Below are 20,042 nucleotides of genomic sequence, written 5' to 3'. Positions count from 1 at the left end.
CAGAACATCTGGAGGGCCGAAGTTTGGGGATGGCTGCTGTAGACAATGCTGGCCTAGATGAACCAACAGTCTAGTTTGGTATTGGGCAGTTTCTTAAGTTCCTTTGCTGCTAAATGGGATTCGTTAGACCACAAAGCTAAATTCTGTCTCCAGCTGACAGAGGCAATAGGCTTCTGGATACTCACTGCTAGGAATCACAGATGGGGAGAGTGATGCTACACTTGGATCCTGCTTTTGGGCTTCTCGTGGGCATTTAGCTGTCTGCTTTGAAAACAAGACGTTGGACTATATGGGCCTTTGGCCTGATCTAGCAGGGCTCACCTTATGTTTTTAAGCAAAACTGTCACATCAAATAAGAATAAAAATAATAATCTCGCCAGTACAAGGGGGATGAGAACAGAGGCAGGGCAAAGGCGGTCCATGCAAGTCACCCAACTGCAAGAAGCTGAGACGCACCCTCTCAGACCCCCTGCTCACCTGGCCAAGTTCCCCTCGTCCGCTGCAGCGCCATCATCGGCCTTGGCACCTTCAGCAAGTGCAGAGTTCTTCTCTACAATCTCACCCTGATCAAACATGGTGTGCAGGCGGTAGTTGATGGTCTTGACTGTGGTGAAGAAGGTGGCAACCACCGCGCAGTAGACACCTGCCACCACGATACTGGGAGGCATCACCTGCCAGGGAAAAAGATGGCTGTGCATTAAAAGGACAGTTGTTAGATAAAGATACCACAGGTATTAGCATCCACGTTAAAGAAATCAACAAACCACTTTGAGTGCGCTGTTCTGAAATGCGCAGCTTTTTAGTACATGTATTAAAGTAGCCAGAAGGAAAAAGGTCTACATTATTGTAATGAAAGTGAGAGGCATGATCCAACTGGAAGGGAATTCCAGTGTTTTGGGGCTACCACTGGGAAGTTCCCATCTCCTGTGTACATCAGCTTAGTTGATCTGAAGAGCAGGCATTCAAGAAAGATTTTTGAAACAGATATTTAGTGCACAAACACAATAGTATCTAGTCCCAAGCCATTTAGGGTCTGGAAGGTTAAGACAAGCACTTTGAATTGAGCCCAGAAACTTGTTGGCAGCCAATGCAATTGGCACAAAAATCAGAGCTATGCATTCAGATTTCCTAGCCTGCCTTTTCCAGGCAGCAGCATTTTACACCAGCTGCAACTTCCAGTCTATTTTCAAAGGCAGCCCCGCAGGAAGTGCATTGCAGCAGTGGTGGCAGCCCAAAGCGCAGCATAGGTTGCATAAAGCACACACACACACAAACACTAGGCACCTGTTCTTTGCACAATAGAAACTGATTCAGAAGCACACCTGAATATCTGTGCCTTTGTAACTTCCGAACAAACACGGTTCAAATGGCACAATACTTCTTTGGAACCAATTCACGTTCAGAATGACAGAAGTGAGCTTCTGAGCTACACAGAACTCTTTTTCAGGTGCAGGTATTCGAAGCAAAACAATTTTTTTAATTGTGAGAACATAGAAGGCAGTGCTGTAACTTCAAGCTGGTGCAGACACCATGAGTGAATGTTTTAATGTTTATGTTCAACTCCCACGCCTGGTGAAAAGAGCTATGTTTAGCTAAAGAGCTCCACTGAGCCGGACTGAAGCTATCTGCACAAAGAAACTCAGCATCTTTTTCAAAAGAACACTGAGAGCATCAGGATGCTCAATTCCCTCACCAGATGCCGAGAGAGAGCTCTAAGGTTAACGGTCCAGAAAGAGGTATCACAGTTCAGTGGAGGAGCATATACTTTGTACCCAGAAGGCCTCGTTTTCAATTTCCAGCATCTCCCCTTTAAAGTAGATAGGAAGCACTCTTTTCTGCCTAAGAATGGGACAGCCACTGCCAGTCAGAGTTGACAACAACACAGTAATCATGGTCATCATAGTAATAACAACTTTTTGCTTATACCCTGCCCATCAGACTGGGTTGCAAGATTCCCAGTTTAGTACAGAGAGTCTTCTGAGCATTATTCAGACTGAGGATTTTGCTTTGCAGACTTGCAGCGGCAAAATCCAAACAGGACACTGGTGAGCAATTTGCTTTCAGTGGTGATGCTTTGCTAACAAGCCTATTTTAGTCCCCAAGCTGGAAAGAATCTACAGCAGGCATCCCCAAACTGCGACCCTCCAGATGTTTTGGCCTACAACTCCCATGATCCCTAGCTAACACGACCAGTGGTCGGGGAAGATGGGAATTGTAGTCCAAAACATCTGGAGGGCCGAAGTTTGGGGATGCCTGATCTACAGGAATACATCATCTGCGGCACTCTTGATTGGACCACTGAAATTCCCACACCTGAGCAACCCCATCATGTCTCACCCCAAAGACACTTTGCAGCAGTGACTCAGAGAAACCTGGCCATTATTAAGTGACAGCCATATCCCAGAACCCCTGATTTCCCTCCATTCCCAACTGCACAGAATGGGCCTATTTCTTTGGAACCACTGAAGTTCCTATTGAGTCTGTAGTGGGAAGAGTTGAGAAAAAGCCAGAGCCACAAACATAAAGAAGGGGCTGTGGTGGAGCCACAAGTAGAGCCCACACCTTCCAGGTCAACCTGGCTGCAGCCACGCAAAAACATGTGCAATAATTCCATGTCCTTTAGGCACCTAATTGGGAGCATGCCAAATTCCTTTTATTTTTAGGAAAACAGGCTTATACCGAGACAAACCATTGAACCATCTACCTCAGTATTGAATTCACGCACTGGTAGTGACTCTTTGGGATTTCAGATGGGGGTCTCTTCCAGTCCTACTTCAAGGTGCTGGGAACTGAACCTGGGACCATCCTTCTGCATGCAAAGCAGATGTTCTACCACTCGTTTACAGCCCTTCCCCTGTACTCTGTATAGGCACATAGAAAATACCAAGTAAGACCACTGTCCAACTAGAATTGCCTACACTGACTGGCAGCAGCTCTCCAGGGTTGTTACCTGAAAATTGAACAAGTAATTAAGACTGACGAAGCAGCTTCAGAAGTGGCGCTGACTCTCCACCTGTAGTGAAAACATTGCTGGGAGAAGGCATTTCAAGCTTCTCCTAAGCAACATGAACAATCCTTCAGGATTCAGCCTTCTGCAAAGATTTGGGGCAGGGGAGTCAAAGTCGTCGGGCACCAGGCACTACTAGCCATGTACATACACCCAAGCCACAAGGACCCAGTCCCCCTCCTCCGCACCAGCCGTCCAGCTCCAGTTTCACACAGCAACTTCCCCATTATGATTCTCACATGCTTGGCAAGGAGCAACTGCAAGCAGCGAGGCGAGACTGTGTCTGACACAATAACTAAATTCCCAAGGCTTTGGGTTTCTTTATTATTATTATTATTTACAACATTCTTATACCAGTGATCAAAATTCGCCAGGTGTGTTTTCAACTGGTGCGGGTCCAGCTACAATCATGTAGAGATCTCTGGATGTCAGGTTGGCAACTGACCTCTCCATCTGGCTGGCCCTTCCAGCTTTCTTAAGCAGGTAAGTAGAAGAGCTTATTCACTGTGTTTATGTCCCACCTTTTCCTCCAAGAAGTCCATGGTTCACCCCCCCCCCACTCCTCAGTTAATCCCTACAATAACCCTGTGAGGTAGGTTAAGAGGCTGTGACTGGCCCAAGGTCACCCAGTGAGCTTCATGACTAAGTGGGGATTTGAACCCTGATCTCCCAGGTCCTAGTCCAACACACTTACCACTACACCACACTGGCTTCCTAGAGGTCTTCTGCTATGGGACAGCTCTCCCTCTCTCTCTCTCTCTATATATATATGTGTGTGTGTGTGTGTGTGTGTGTGTGTGTGTTAAGTTTTCAATTTTACAATTACATCATTTTCCATTTTTATACAATAGATCTTTTAGACTTCCCACCCAGCGTTCCATGACAGTTCTTTATACATCTTGCGTAGCTGCGTATACATTAGTTCCTCGTCTCATTTTCTACATTCTCATAACCTTTATATTGTCAACAGTTGGTCACAATGTATCCCCTACCTGGAATTAAGTCAGTAAATAAATATGGGGAAAGCAAAATGCACTTAGAGAAGTATCTGAAATGTTTTCCTTGAAGCTTGAGTTTATTTTAATTTGGATTGTTTTATTTAAGGTTTTAATGTGTTGCAAACTGCTTTGAGATTTTTTTCTTTAAAATATAGAAATGAATTTAATAGTAATAATAATAATAAATGTCACTGTAAAAAGAAAAGTGACTAGGCATTCCATTGTGGCGACCGTAACCCTGGTTTAAGGTGCCATTTGGCGGTTAGCTTATATACCTGAGTTTCTAACACTGGTTTACATCACTCATCAACAAAGTCCTCTGGGTGTTTGCAAAATCGAGGAAAACTGGAAAGAGAAGTTGCTGAATTGGAACTAATTACCAAGCTTAAAACCATGGAGCCACCTGGGATGAATAGAGAAATTGGATTCTTATCTCATTATGCATGATCAAGCTTTCTTTAGCACCTCAGCCCTTGTCCCCCCCCCCCAGGACTAATTGCAGCCATCAGCAGCCGTTAACAGCCATCCACAGGTTTACCACTCCCATCAGCCCATCACCCATCCCCACCCACCCCCACCACCCTCTGTATATATATATAAGGGACTGACACTTCCGTTTCCAGTGTATCTGAAGAAGTGTGCATGCACACGAAAGCTCATACCAAAATAAAAACTTAGTTGGTCTTTAAGGTGCTACTGAAGGAATTTTTTTTATTTTGCAAAATCGAGGAATCAGCAAAGCACAAACATAAAATCAACCCATGCCAAAACATGTATTAAAAATAGTATCAAAGCAACCAGCATCAAACAGAACCCAGCATAAAGTTGTGCTCTCTGGAGGAAAGGTGGGATGCAAATGTAATGTAATAAATAAACAAATAATGACCGGCTGGAATGGAAGCAGTTCAGGAAGGGCTGGATTGGGCCCTAGTTCTGTTGCTCTCTCCAGTGTTCAAAACTCCCATTGTTCTAGGCGCATTTTGCAACAGGGAATTTCATTAGCGCGAGCACTTTCTGAGCTCTGGGCGCAGTACTGCACCTACGATTCCAGAATACAACTGCAGAGTGGAAGGAAAGGAGGACCTTTTTCTGCCTCCCCGTTTCCAGCCACTCTGAAGACTGGAGAAGAGACCCTCTTAAGAATATTAGAGGGGTGGGCAGGGGAAGGACTAGAGCATGTGAAAAATAAGCATAGTATTTTAGCTGGAATTCATTCATTTTCAGCTTTGTATTCTGGTTATAAAAAAAGCACACCTAGACATTCTGTTGTTGCGCCCATAACCTAGGTTTAAGGTGCCATTTAGCTCCTAGCTTTCCTAACTCAGTTTCTAACACTGGCTCCCTCTGCTGGCTCCTGATGGAATGGTTGGGGGTCACTGTGGTAAACAAGATGCAAGTAAGATCCAGCAGGGTTCTTCTTTGTGATAAGCTCCATTAACACACACACACACACACACTTGCTATTTTGCCTATGGCAACTCCCCTCCCAAAGTGCACAACGCTTGGAAGGATTTTTGCCAGAACCTGGAGTGTTCTGTAGTACAAATTACCACCATTACCCACCCACCCCACCCCCCAAACCTAGTTTTGGTCCTCAGAGTCTCTGCTCATTACACAGCAATATTATGTATCTACTAAAACCGCCGGGACTAGGCTCTGGCTTTTGGTTTGAACGTTTGCAACTAGGTTGGCAAGGGATTTGTAAATGTAGTTCAGTGCGGAACTATTGAGAAAACTGTCTATGTTTGGCTTGCAAAAGAGAAAATTAATGGGGAGAGGGAGGAGAGAGGACAGCATTTTTCAAATATCTGAAGAGCTGTCATGCAGAAGAAGATGGAGCAGGCTTGATCCCTGGTGCTCCAGCGGACAGGACTTAAACAAATGGGTAGTAACTGCAGGGATGAACATTAGAAACAACTTCCTAACAGCAAGAGTTGTTTGACGGTGGAACTGACTACTTCAGGAGGCAGTGAGTTCTCCTTTGCTAGTGGTATTTTAGCAGAAGCTGGACAGCCATCCACCAAGGTAGGCTGTAGTTGCATCCTGCAGCACAGATCCTGCAGGAATAGATGGCCTGAGAGATAAGTTCTCAGAGGACCAGGATGGCATTGCTTGGAAGCCATGAAAGCTAGAAGCTGGTCCAAAAAGAGAAAAGGCTGGTGGGGGGTGGGAAGAGAACTTCCACTCCATGTTTTTAGTTAAGTCACACTGATTAGACAATCAGTCAGGCATTGGACTCTTCCATCTTGGACCTGAAATTCTAGGCATTCCAAGCCAGTTGTCCATCCACCCATCTTGAAATTCAATCAGTAATTATTCCTATCTCTGGTTAAGCTTCTCACTTCAAGCTTCCCACTTTGCAAAGACAACACTATCTTAACGGCAAGATTCAGGCTGTAAAATGAAGAGCTGCCACTGGGATTACTTGATGCAAGAAGCTGAAATTTCAAGAGCTTCTAACGTTCTTGTCTATACAGTACCTTTGTGCCTTGAAAGAGGACAAAGAAATGAGTGAATAAATAAGGAGGGGAAGCTTCTTCAGGTATAAGCAGCAGCAAGGAGGGAGGCTCCTGCTGTACAACCCTTTGTACCCTGAAAAGTGCTACAGGACGTTAACACCAACATACCAACACTCCCCCCCCCGCCCCCCGCAGCCTACTGAGACCCAGACTCACCATGTACAGCAGGAAAGGGAAGATGAGCAGGAAGATCCAAGTATAGAGGTGGAAGCAGTTGGAGAAGGTGCTCTGGTGTGGGTCAAAGAACCAGCCACCGGTCAGTGAAGCCCAGACGCCCTGGCGTAGGATCTGCAGGACCTGCGACCCCATGTCCACGGTGGGGCCGCCTCTTCCTCTTCTTCTTCTTCCTCCTCCTCCTCCTCAGGGAACACCACTGCCCAGCTGGCACTCACAGATTCCTTCATCAAGGCAGCTTGAGGCCCATGATCCACAAGGCCTGGGGAATCCAGAACCCTCTCCTCCCCACTTTTGGGTCTTACTTCAGCTCTCTCTACAAACCCTTTCCTCTAGCAGCGGGTTGGGGAGAGGGGGGCAATTCACCAAAGGTCCATGCTCCCCTTCAGCAAGGCAGGTTCGCCACACCACTATCCCCCCTCCCACTCTGGGCAACCATACCCTACCCTCCCCAACCTCCACTGTGGAGAAGCTTCTTTCTCCACTATCTCCACTATGGAGGCTCACTATGGAGACTCATGCCATCTTGGCTTCAAAAGATGGGGCTCCGCCCGGGCACCTTGGTGGATCTTCGCAAGGGTTGCAGTGGGACTCCCCTGGAGGCAGGACGACGGCAAAATGGGACCACGCTCGATATAGCACAAGCTGCTCCAAAACACTAGTGACGGCGGGAACCCCAAAACCTAGCCAGCCTGCACTGGAAGTGGCCCCTGGGGGTGCCAACTGGGGGTGCCGGCCCAGGCGGGAGGAGACAGCCCCGAAATTGCTAGGGGGGCCCTCGGGTAAGTACAGAGCAAAATTAAGCTGGAGAACGGCCGCACCTCTCCAAAAAATAAAAAGGGGAGTCAAAGTCCAGTTTACTTCCGGGGTCGAAGGTCAGCCCTACTTGGCCTGAGCAGAGAGGGGCTCCCGGTGCCTCAACCTACTCAGGGGCTGGGGAGGCCGGAAGAAGAGCCCGAGAAGCAGCAGGAGCAGCAGCCACGGCACCGCGCATGCGCCATCCTCTCCCGTTTCCCCTTGCAGGCAGGAAGTAAAAGGGAAGGGTCAAGAGGGAGAGCATGGATGGGGGTGTCGCTCTTGACGAGATCGCAGATATATGAAAAAGGTGGAGAGAGATATTTCGGTCTCAAAACGGGAAGTCAGTGAGGTCTGTCCATATATATATATATATATATATATATATATATATATATATATATATATATATATATATATATATATATATACACACACCTCAATTTTAAAAAAATCCCAATACGTACTGTATTTTACTGAAAAGTCCCCTTTGACTTAAAAAAAAAGGAAGACAGATGCAAAGATAGGAGTAACTCGCTTTTTCTAGCTCGCGGCTTTCTGCACGTAGGATTTTTGGTTGTGTGAGTTTTTCAATACAGTATCTGTGAATGCTGCGAGTGACGGGGGGAGTTCCCGCTGAATAAAAATCGGACACGACTAAACAACAACAAGAAAAAAGCACGAGCTCCTTTTTGCTACTGCCCTTCGTTCTACTGTGGGCACTTTGTTCTCCAGTCACGGTCACAATCCTGGATTTCTCCAGCTCTAACTTCTGCGGCGGGAAGAGGACACTTGAAAAGCTTGTTCAATGGGAACCTGAAAGTGACTTATCCAGACAAACTGATGCTCCTCTTCCATTTTAGCCTCTATGAGACGAGGAGGTGCCTTACGCACACATTGACCTTCCTACGCATGCGCACATATGGAGCTCCCTGTGGCCGTTCAAAGGAAGCAGGGTCCTGCGCACGCGCCTAAAATCTTCAACGGCAGAGAGCGAAAGTGAAAAATACGCATGCGTGTCTGAAACCGGAGCTCGAGGGGGGAAGAGGGCGGACATTCAGCCAAAGAAGATACCCTAAGGACCAGTGCGCACGCGCGCATTGCTAGGTTCCTGTTTTTGTTGAGCGGGTTGAGAAGGCGGGGTTTTAGGTGACGATCTTCTCTTCGATTGGCGTACTCAAAAATGAGAAGCAGCCCTATCTCTCACTGAGAAACGGATCTCTATGCCCTAGCCTAGCCCAATCCCTCAAAGTTTAGGAGAGCAGCTGATGGATGGGAATTGCACAAAGATGCCAGAATCCCTACTCTCCTGCCATCATCCTATAATTTCAAGACGGGGTGAAGTGGGGTGTCGGGCCCATCCAATCCTGACTACATTGGCACAAAAAATAATAATAATTTGCAGCATGCATATAGATTTTTTCGAAATGTTCTGCTTGCTAAATCTATTATCATCGAAGTCAACCTTGCAAAATTGTCTGTAATTCCCAGACTGCCCTCCTAAAGTGACCACGGAGTAAGTCCCATCGATACAGTGGGACTTACTTTTGAGAAGACGTGCATAGAATTGTGCTTCAGCATCCTTTTATCAACCCTGTAAAACTGATTGGTCTTCTTATCCTCATATTGCAGAAAGAAGAGGAGGGTGGCAGGCTGAGAGATTGGGGATTGATGTGCCAGATTTACGTATAAAATAAACAAGCTATAGCTTAGGGCCCCACTCTCTTGGGGGCCCCCCAAAAAATTAAAGGGAAAAAAACCTGGATGTACATTTCCAAAATATAAGATTAAAATAAAACCTACATACAGCAACAGGGATGCGGATGGTGCTGTGGTCTAAACCACAGAACCTAGGACTTGCCGGTCAGAAGGTCGGCAGTTCGAATCCCCGCGACGGGGTGAGCTCCTGTTGCTCGGTCCCTGCTCCTGCCCACCTAGCACTTCAAAAGCACGTCAAGTGCAAGTCGATAAATAGGTAGCGCTCCGGCAGGAAGGTAAATGGTGTTTCTGTGCGTTGCTCTGGTTCGCCACAAGCAGCTTAGTCATGCCGGCCACATGACCCAGAAGCTGCAGACAAACGCCGGCTCCCTCGGCCTATAGAGCGAGATGAGTGCTGCTACCCCAGAGTCGTCTGCGACTGGACCTAATGGTCAGGGGTACCTTTACCTTTTTTACATACAGCAACAGTGTTTTGTGTTGTGTAGGCTCCTATGATGTACATATTTTGTTATGTGCAAATGGCTTTCAATACCTATTAGGTCAATAAATTACCATATAGCATATATTCAACACATAAAGACAGCTACAATTTGAGTGTTGACAAAGGACAGCTGGACATATAAATGGCCCCATTACTTTCAGTAGCTTAAGGCCTCATCAAACCTAAATCCGGCCCTGCCCCTATCACTGCTTCAATCCATATCAGCCCTAGAGGTGTTGGTGGAGGATAAGAAATAATTCAGACATAAAGGGGATATGGGTGGGCCAATGGAATTATAAAATAAAAGCCTTTGCAGGTGATGTGGTGTTTTCTGTAGAAGAACCATTGACAAGTGTACCTAAGCTATTGGAGGAAATATGGATGCAAGTCTTAAAACAAGTAAAACTAAGTGTTATGTCATGGTTGCTGTACCTATACAATTTCAGCTCTCCTAGTAATCAGCTCTGGGTAGTGATTCAGCATGCTAGCAAGGAAAAGTGAAAAGCCCAGTCTAACAAGAACAATCTTATTTATTGCAGGGAGAACTTGAACTTGACTCAGGAGGGAAAGGACGAGCTCCTTTTATACACTCATGAACAGGAGTTGGGGAAAGGATACATTAAGATTTTGGCGGGACCCAATCAGAATAAGGATCCAAGTGTGCTAACAAGTTTGTTGTTGTTGTTGTTTAGTCGTTTAGTCGTGTCCGACTCTTCGTGACCCCATGGACCATAGCACGCCAGGCACTCCTGTCTTGCACTGCCTCCCGCAGTTTGGTCAAACTCATGTTCGTAGCTTCGAGAACACTGTCCAACCATCTTGTCCTCTGTCGTCCCCTTCTCCTAGTGCCCTCAATCTTTCCCAACATCAGGGTCTTTTCCAAGGATTCTTCTCTTCTCATGAGGTGGCCAAAGTATTGGAGCCTCAGCTTCAGGATCTGTCCTTCCAGGGAGCACTCAGGGCTGATTTCCTTAAGAATGGATAGGTTTGATCTTCTTGCAGTCCATGGGACTCTCAAGAGTCTCCTCCAGCACCATAATTCAAAAGCATCAATTCTTCGGCGATCAGCCTTCTTTATGGTCCAGCTCTCACTTCCATACATCACTACTGGGAAAACCATAGCTTTAACTATACGGACCTTTGTCGGCAAGGTGATGTCTCTGCTTTTTAAGATGCTGTCTAGGTTTGTCATTGCTTTTCTCCCAAGAAGCAGGCGTCTTTTAATTTCGTGACTGCTGTCACCATCTGCAGTGATCAAGGAGCCCAAGAAAGTAAAATCTCTCACTGCCTCCATTTCTTCCCCTTATATTTGCCAGGAGGTGATGGGACCAGTGGCCATGATCTTGGTTTTTTTGATGTTGAGCTTCAGACCATATTTTGCGCTCTCCTCTTTCACCCTCATTAAAAGGTTCTTTAATTCCTCCTCGCTTTCTGCCATCAAGGTTGTGTCATCTGCATATCGCAACTGTCACCGCACCCGTTTGAAATACCCTGGAGCGGGAAAGGTAGTTACAGAACTAGCAGTGAAACTCATGTATACATATTAGATCAATACATTACACTAAGGTTTTAGCGAAAAATATGGATGCACAGGCAAAAAAAAGATTGGCAGATGGCCAGTGGGCTGACTGAGAAAAAGGTGAAGTACTGTATATGGAAATATGGTTAACAGCGAAAAACTCCAATATATTTCAAGATACTTATGTAAAGACATGGAAAGATATAAGAAAAAAATCTTGAGTTATGGGGAAGAATGAAACTCTCTCTAATGGGAAGAATTTTGACTATAGAAATGAATATTTTTGCCTAAAATGCTATTTTTATTTCAAACCGCTCCAATACCGTAGAAAGCAGAACAAGATGCTTCAAATAATGGCAAAAATATATTTCTAGGTTTGTCTGGCAAGGGAATAAACGGATAATTAAATACAAAATTAAAATAGATAAAAAGAGGTGGATTTTCGTTGCTAGACGTACTGTTGTATTATTAGGCGGCTTGCCTCCCCTTCTGCCCCAAAGTGTGCTGCAGTGAATCAGGCCAGAGTCCAGCTTGCCACCCGGTTTCCCAGGCGCTGCTGCCCGCCTTTTGCCAAGGCAAGGAGAGACCCTTCAAGGGAGGTGTCTGGATTTTCCCTGGTTGGAGGGGGGGGGGATGAACCAGAGACTGGAGGGAACCCAAGCCCCAAAGTCTCTTTCTTAGATGCCTGGGGCAAGGGGAGGGTGGGGGGAGCTGGGAAAAGAGGCAAGGAAAGGGGATGGCTTTGGGCTCAGAGCCTGACTGATGAGCAGGGGGGCAGTGGCGTAGGAAGGTCAGGTGGTACCCGGTGCTGAAAATTTCTTGTCGCCTTCCCACACAATGAAATTATGAAAGGAAGGAAAAATTAAGATACTTACAGTTGCAAGTGTTATTTTCTGGTTTATTTACTTAACATTGTGAGCATAAGCACTTAAAACCTTTTTTTTCCACTATGGGAATTTCTTATGAATGAATTTTTTTTTACTTAATTTCGCTATTTTGCAGCCTACTGTTGATGTGGGCTGCAGGAAGCTGAGGTGCTGTGCGAGTGCAGCTGGAAAAAAAAAACAAGCACCAGTGCGGATATGCCCCCACTCTTAAAGAGCTTACCTAGACGAGCCAGTGGCAGAGGAAGGGGGATGCGGAGGGTGTGGACCGCCCCAGGTGTCAAAAATATGAGGAGTTTTTTTTTTAAAAAAAAAAAGGGCTCACAAAACTTTTTAGTTCAGTCAACAAAGGTAACGAAGCACTGGGCACCACACTGCAGGGGCCGGCACTTACTCTGCCTATTTGGTAATCCAGTCCGGCCCCTTTGGCTGCAGGAGAGAGAAGAAACGCAAGTTGAGGGACGCCTCATGATGTGCTGCAGCTGTTCCCCACAATGAAATGGAAAGCCTCCAAGGAAAGAGAGTCCACCACCGTTCCAGAGAGTCTTACCATCAGAAAGTTATTCCTAATGTTTAGTCTGAATCTCCTCTCCTGCCCTCCTTTGTGACCTCTCTTGCTTCTCCCTTAAAAGCCACTGACTTGCAGGGGGCCATTGTGGGTTAGCAGTGAGGCGAGTTGAGTAGTAGAGAGAGGTGGTGGTTGGAGACAATAGGGAGAGGTGTTCATTTGATTGTTCATTTGATTTGATCTTATTTTATTTATTACTTTTATTTTATTCATTTGATTTTATTTTTATTTTATTATTTTACTTTTTTATTTTAACACTTTTATTTTACTTTTTATTTTACTTTTTGTTCTTTATTTTCATTTTCCCCCCATTTTTATTTTGTGCACATTTTGTATATGTTTTGTATATATTTATTTTGTGCATAGAGGAGTAGTTAGGGGCAAGTATACGGTTAGGGCCGGGCTTAGGTTAAGGCTTAGGGCTTGGGGGTGGGGGCTCAGAGTTAGGCTTGGGTGGGCATTTTAGATAGTTAGCTAGTTTAGAGAGGAGGGTGGGAATTTTTCATGAACAAAATGTGCAGTCTGTAAGTAGCATTCCTTTGCTTTCTCTTGGTCTCCTGGGGGGGGGGTGAGTCCTGGAGTCCCCTGCACAGCCTTAGCTCTCTGGAAATTGACTCGGCCAGTCTTCTCCAGAGAGCCCAGCTCCTTCACACTCTTTCCCTCCCTTCCCCTTTTCTCTCCCCTCTCATCATTTATGTTTTCTAGGACATTTCTAGCCCACTTTCCTCCCAGGAGCTCAAGGTGGCCTTCATGGTTCTCCTTGCCATTAACTGTTATCTTCACAGCAGCCCTGCAAAGTAGGCTAGACTGGCCCAAGGTCCAGCTTCATGGCTGAGTGGGGATTCGAACCCTGCTCTTCCAGGTCCTCGTAGTCCAGCCCTCCAACCGCTAAACCTCTGCCTGGCTCCATTTTGCATCTCTCCAACTGCCCTACGACATTGACCTTCTCCCCCTCCTAGGGGGTCTCCTTCCTCTCCTCCAGGAAGGGCAGGGCTGTCCTAAGAAGAGGAAGCAGAGCAGCCCTTTAACAGCTGGCAGTGCTTCTATTTCCTTTGGGCTGGAGCTCTTGAACCCAGAGCGTCTGGGGCCTCCTTTCTCTCTCTGCCAGCCCTTCATGCTCTGGGCTGCCTCTTTCCAGCTCTGGTGATGCCCTTTCAGGTCACTGAACTGCAGAGAGAGGGAAGGAATTGGGCCAGACGCCCCTCTTCACACACAAACACCCCCCAAGAATTGGGGCTGCCGGCTTCTGAGTCTCTCTCTCTGCTCGTCTCTTCTAGGTTCAGGTGCTTAAGACGCCTGATCAGCTGCAGCAACAGGGTGGCCCCCCCTGCAAGGCCCAGAGCAGCCTGTGGCGTCAGGTGAGCAAGTGGCCCTCCTTTTTGGGACAGAGGAGGGCAGGAATGGGCTAGGGGGGCAGCTAGTCAAAAGATACACAGAGCCAGATGGCTGCATCCGACCCAAGGTCCACCTGAGCCAGCGTCTGGAAACCCACCCACTCCCAGCAACCACTCCGTTTTGTGGGGTCCAGTGGAGGAAGCAGGGGGCTGGGCTGGGGGGTGAGGTGGGGGGAAGGTTGTCTGCAGGAGGGGCACCTTCCCTAGGGAGCCATGTTCTGGGGACAGGAGGCCAGGATTGGCCCCCAAGGCCTGGGGTGCCCCTCCCCTGTAGTAACTCTTGGAATCCAGGATAAAACTCTTGGAATGGCCTCACCAGGGGCTCAGGGACAAACTCACCTGTCCCCATGTCCTTCTCTTTGCAGATGTGCTGGGGATCCACATCCCTTCCCTAGCGGTGAGTATTGGATAAAACGAGAGCAGGAATCCCTTAGACCTGCCCCCCACTGCCTGGGCTCTTTGCCCCCCACTCTGCATTCTCAGGTGTGGAGGAACCTCCCACCCCACCCCACCCCTGAGGAACTGACAGCCTGACTTTTGCATTTCAGCTGCTGGAGGAAGATCAGCTATACCTCCTGGAGGTCATCCAGCTCGGCTCAGGGGGCTCTGAACCCTGAAGCGCTCCAAGCAGGAGACTGCCAAAGCCATTATGGTCAGTGATGGGTGGTGCGAGGAACCCCCAAGGGGAGGGAGGGGCAGAGAGGGGCTTTGGGGAAGGGCTTGTGCATTTGCTGGAGAGGAGGACCCTTCTGGCTTAGGGCATGGGAATGCCAATCCCCTGGAAAGACAAGCCTGGCATTTGGGGTCGGAGCCGTCCTCCGGAGACCCCCGGAAGGAGCTGGCTTTCCTCCTCTGCTCTCTTCCAACACATCTTTGACCACTTGGGGTGCTTTGGGGATCGCCCCCTGAGCCTGGCCCTGGCTTTGGAGGCCCTCCTCCAGCTGATGTGAGTGGGGTCTTTGGGGTGGGCGGGGTTGCGGGGTGGGGGGTGGGCAGAACTCCAGGGGGAGCTCTGGGTGGGCAAGAGCAGGCAGGAGGGAGAAGGGGGCAAGGGAGGAGGCAGTGTCTAACCCCTCTCCTTTCTCTCTCCAGCTTCATGAGACCCCATTTCAGCTGCGATATGGTCAGCGCTATCCTGCATAGGACAATGGAGGCTGTTCTTGGGGGCACAGAAAAGGAGGAGGACAAAGAGGTATGTCCTCTGCTTTGACTTCTCTTTGCACATCTCTTTCTTCTCACACCCTTGCAAGATTTAACATAGCATCCACCTCTCTCTCTCTCTCTGTAATATAATCTTCATTGGTTTTCCAAACTTCATACTTCCCATATACAGTCATACCTCGGTTTGAGTACGCTTCGGTTTGAGTACTTTCAGTTTAATCCGGACCCGTCTGGAACGGATTAATCCACTTTCCATTACTTTCAATGGGAAAGTTCGCTTCAGGTCAAGTACGCTTCAGGTTAAGTACAGACTTCTGGAGCCAATTGTGTACTTAAACCGAGGTACCACTGTACCTCCATCATTCTGCCCAGACACTGAGGTCCAGCACCGAGGGCCTTCTGGCGGTTCCCTCGTTGCGAGAAGCCAAGTTGCAGGGAACTAGGCAGAGGGCCTTCTCGGTGGTGGCGCCTGCCCTATGGAACGCCCTCCCAACAGATGTCAAAGAGGAAAACAACTACCAGACTTTTAGAAGACATCTGAAGGCAGCCCTGTTCAGGGAGGCTTTTAATGTTTAATAGATTATTGTGTTTTATTTTTCTGTTGGAAGCCGCCCAGAGTGGCTGGGGAAACCCAGCCAGATGGGCGGGGTATAAATAATAAATTATTATTATTATTATTATTATTATTATTTATTATATATAGAAGGGGACAAGGCAAAGATGCCCCCTGTGTCATGACTGAAGCTGCATTTGAAATAGAAACTTCCTTAACGCTATTATTTTAAATCACTTGGCTATACTAGATCGGAAAACAACAGATCTCTGCCTGCAAGGTGCTTACTAAGTAAGTGTGACAACATTAAGAGATGTGGGGGAGCAATTAGCAAAGGCGTGGTTCAAATCTGTGCTCTACCATGAACAGCCCAAGCTGCATTAAGCAAGGAGCTCAAGTGACCTATGTCACTCCTCCCCACATTTTATCATCACAACAACCCTGTGTAGTAGGTTATGCATTCCTGTGCATGCTTGGATACGACATACTCATTTTATATTATGTATTTATTGTATGCATTGTACCTTTACTGTTTCTTTATTTCATATTCACATGTATTAATGTATTAATTTCATATTCACATGTATTAATGTGGCTCACACTTTGGGTGGTGTATAAATAAAAAACCATGCCATATCATGCCATGTATAGGATGCATACATGTACATGCATAGGATGCCTAGGATATGTTGCTGCATGTTGGTGTGCATGTTAGCATGGGGTGCTGCTGGGAGGGCTTCTGCACATTTGTGTTTGTGTGTTTCAGAGAGATGGAAAGGGAAGGAGGAGCTATCATGCGGATCAGCCGTCTCTCTGGTTTGACTTACTCTGCTCCCTTGCCCTGCAAGGGAAGATGTTTAGGACCGAAGGACGAGAGGAAAGTACGGATACATGGAGGCAGGTCCGCACCATACACTTAAAACACATCCAGATCTCATTTAAGGCACATGGCACCCCTCCCCCGCCCGAGGGGGAGGGGAAAACTTCAGTTCTCAGGATCCTTTGGGGGAAGTAATGTGCTTTAAATGCACTTTGTGTTTTAAATATATGGTGTAGATCTGACATAAAAGTTGTAAAGCAGCACAATATGAGACTGTGGAACATGTTTTCTGCTTACACAGTGTAAAAGTTAAGCCAAGCCCCTGAAGTTTTACAATTTCCATGCTTTTTGTTGCATGCATAAATATATGCCATAACTCTTCACATAAACATAAGGTTTCAACGTTCCTAGAATAATTGATTCCTAATAGTGAATGCTATCTAAACTTCAGTCTTTTTTTTAATGCATAATGATTTGTATTCTACCGTCAAGTCTGAGAAGTGAAAATAAAGGCTGAAAAGCCATGCCTGCCTGCCGATTCCGAATCAGATAGTAATAAATCACAGTAACATGTCAGAGGGGTTCTGTGATCTTGAAAACATGGGTTGTGACACCATATTCACTTGTCCGTGTGCCGTAAGGTATGAGATACGAGGGCAGAAAAGTGCACTGTATTTGTAGTTCCAGTTTACTCTGCCAAAGATTATCCCTTCAACAGGGATTTTAACAGAAACCCAATGTACAATGTGTTTGCTGGAACTGGCTGCGTGACTACAAGCCTTACTGGTCTGAAAAGGATTCCCACAACTAAAAGTGTACCTTCCATTTTTGCTCTGTGGAGATGCCTGGTCTGAAGAGGATTCCCACAACTAAAAGTATACCTTCCCTTTTTGCTCTGTGGAGATGCCTGCATCTTAAGTGCTTTAGAATGCCATCATCTGTCCCCGCCAAGTCTCAGGCTGGTAGAAGCCCCAAATTGTCCTAGGTTTTGTGATGTCCAGCCCCACTTCAGCTTGGATGTATCGAGGATCAACCAGCAAAACTGTAAATAAATCATAGAATCGTAGAGTTGGAAGGGAGCTTGAGGATCATCTAGTCCAGGCACCCCCAAACTGTGGCCCTCCAGATGTTTTGGCCTACAACTCCCATGATCCCTAGCTAACATGACCAGTGGTTGGGCAAGATGGGGATTGTAGTCCAAAACATCTGGAGGGCCGAAGTCCATGGGTAGGCAAACTAAGGCCCGGGGGCCGGATCCAGCCCCAACACCTTCTAAATCCGGCCTGCGGATGGTCTGGGAATCAGCATGTTTTTACATGAATAGAATGTGCCCTTTTATTTAAAATGCATCTCTAGGTTATTTGTGGGGCCTGCCTGGTGTTTTTACATGAGTAGAATGTGTGCTTTTATTTCAAATGCATCTCTGGGTTATTTGTGGGGCATAGGAATTCGTTCATCCCCCCCAAAAAAAAATATAGTCCGGCCCCCCACAAGGTCTGAGGGACAGTGGACCAGCCCCCTGCTGAAAAAGTTTGCTGGTTGGATCTAGTCCAACCCCCTGCAATGCAGGAATATACAGCTGTCCCATATACCGTAGTGATTGATCCTGCAACTTTGTGTTAACAGCACCATGCTCTAACCAACTGAAATGAGTGCTAATAAATTCCCTTCTTTCTAGAAAGGAGAATTAGAGAGAGGTGATTCTCGAACAAAGATGAGCTGAGGGAATGTCTCACACTGGAATAGGACTAAGAGTGACTCCACGACTGGAGCAATAAAAGGAAAGGGACAAAGCCTAACCCTGAACTTGCGCAAACCAAAACAGCGCAGCCCAGCCCAGGCATTTGTATACAGGAAATCACTCACATGATCTGCTTCAGCCTTTCCTGTGTCTGAATGAAACCGGAAGAGCAGGGATAATAGCTCGTTTTCCCACAATTCCCTCCTTGATGATTGCCCCATCAATGCCCCAAGGCCACAGGTTCAAGGACTGCTGTGAGCTCTGTGCTATTTTCCAAAAAGCTATCAGAAAAGCTTGAGTCAAGGAAGCACAATCCTGCCGGAAACATCAACCCAGAAATTCTGCCCCCAAATGCTTGGGAATCTGGCAAGCAGAGGAGACATGGAGTTACTGCTTGATCAGTTTCAGAGAATGAGTAATGTCAAATCCTAAATGTGTGATCTCTCTTGACACATCTTCACTATGCTCAGAAGCATTAGAGGTTCCCATAAATTATTTTCCCTACCCCTTGTAATCACCAATTGTTATTTTTAGAATGTTCCAGGTCTGGGTTCATGCTCAATTTTTCCCTATTCCTTTCAGTATTTGATTGTAAGCCTGCAGGCTTCTTTTTTAAAGAAGAAATTCTGACAAAAACAGAACAATGAAGAACAGAACATAGGGTTGCAATATGGAGGTCCATTCTTAACCTGAAACTGTTCTTAACTAGCGGCGTGCTTTCGCTAATGGGGCCTCTTGCTGCCACTGCGCCGCCGGCACACGATTTCCATTCTCATCCTGGGGCAAAGTTCTCAACTCGAGGTAACTCTTCCAGGTTAGCGGAGTTTGTAACCTGAAGCGTTTGTAACCTGAGGCATTTGTAGCTCGAGGTACCAGTGTATTTCAAAAAGTAAAATTCCTGACACCCACAAAGTTAAAATAGTGATTTTAAGTTTCTGCTGCTTTTTTGATCGTGTGGCCATACACCTGAGTTTTCCCTGACATTTTGCCAATCCCCCCGATGCCATTTTTACACCCAAAAAACAGTACATCAGGAATTTACCTGACGTATGGCAAGCCTACCTAAATATAACATAAACATAAAAATTACATACACCTACAACCATTAGTTAAATCTCTCTTCTTCTTTACTTATGACTGGAATCCTCTTTTTGAGGGTCTGTGGTATCACTTTATGCAATTCCACAGGTGGTCGGTCATGCATGGCTAGTGGTTGCCATTGATGTTCCTTTTGTGCTATGTATTTAATAAAGAGATGCCATGTTGCTTGTAACTTTTCTTCTGTTTTTTTTAATTTGTTCGTTTTTCGCCTTTTGTGTTATTTCCCCCTCAATACAATTGCCCAAGTTTGCTGGAAGCATTCAAATAGCAAGTTGTCTCTCAGATCCAGGGGTGGTCAGCAAAATTTTTCAGTAGGGGGCCGGGTCCACTGTCCCTCAGACCTTGTGGGGGGCTGGACTATATTTTGAAAAAAAGAAGAAAAAAGAATTCCTATGCCCCACAAACAACCTAGAGATGCATTCTACTCATGTAAAAACACCCCACAAATAACCCAGAGGTGCATTTTAAATAAAAGGGCACATTCCACTCATGTAAAAACACGCTGATTCACGGACTGTTATAGAAAAATATTTTTTTTCTATGATTTCTGTATCTTCTTACAGGATCACAACATTGTGCTCCAAATTTGGTTTGGTTTATTTGATTTA

At 46.4% G+C, this 20,042-nt stretch overlaps 1 protein-coding gene across 1 annotated transcript in view; it reads right to left on the bottom strand.

The window, feature by feature from the left end:
* Positions 1-7,676, bottom strand: part of PCNX3 (pecanex 3) — a 52,815-nt gene extending 45,139 nt beyond the window's left edge. The window contains exons 1-2 of the mRNA XM_035098162.3: positions 6,681-7,676; positions 478-671 (exon numbers count right to left, since the gene is read on the bottom strand). Of these exons, the coding sequence (XP_034954053.2) occupies positions 478-671; positions 6,681-6,833 (347 nt within the window). The 5' untranslated portion in view covers positions 6,834-7,676. The remainder of the gene's footprint in view (positions 1-477; positions 672-6,680) is intronic.
* Positions 7,677-20,042: the final 12,366 nt, after the last annotated feature.

This window comes from Zootoca vivipara, chromosome 16, assembly GCF_965207765.1.
Source record: "Zootoca vivipara chromosome 16, rZooViv2.hap1.1, whole genome shotgun sequence".
NCBI lineage: Eukaryota > Metazoa > Chordata > Lepidosauria > Squamata > Lacertidae > Zootoca > Zootoca vivipara.
Note: the sequence above shows the minus strand (reverse complement) of the source record. Positions and strands in the feature narration are given on the sequence as shown.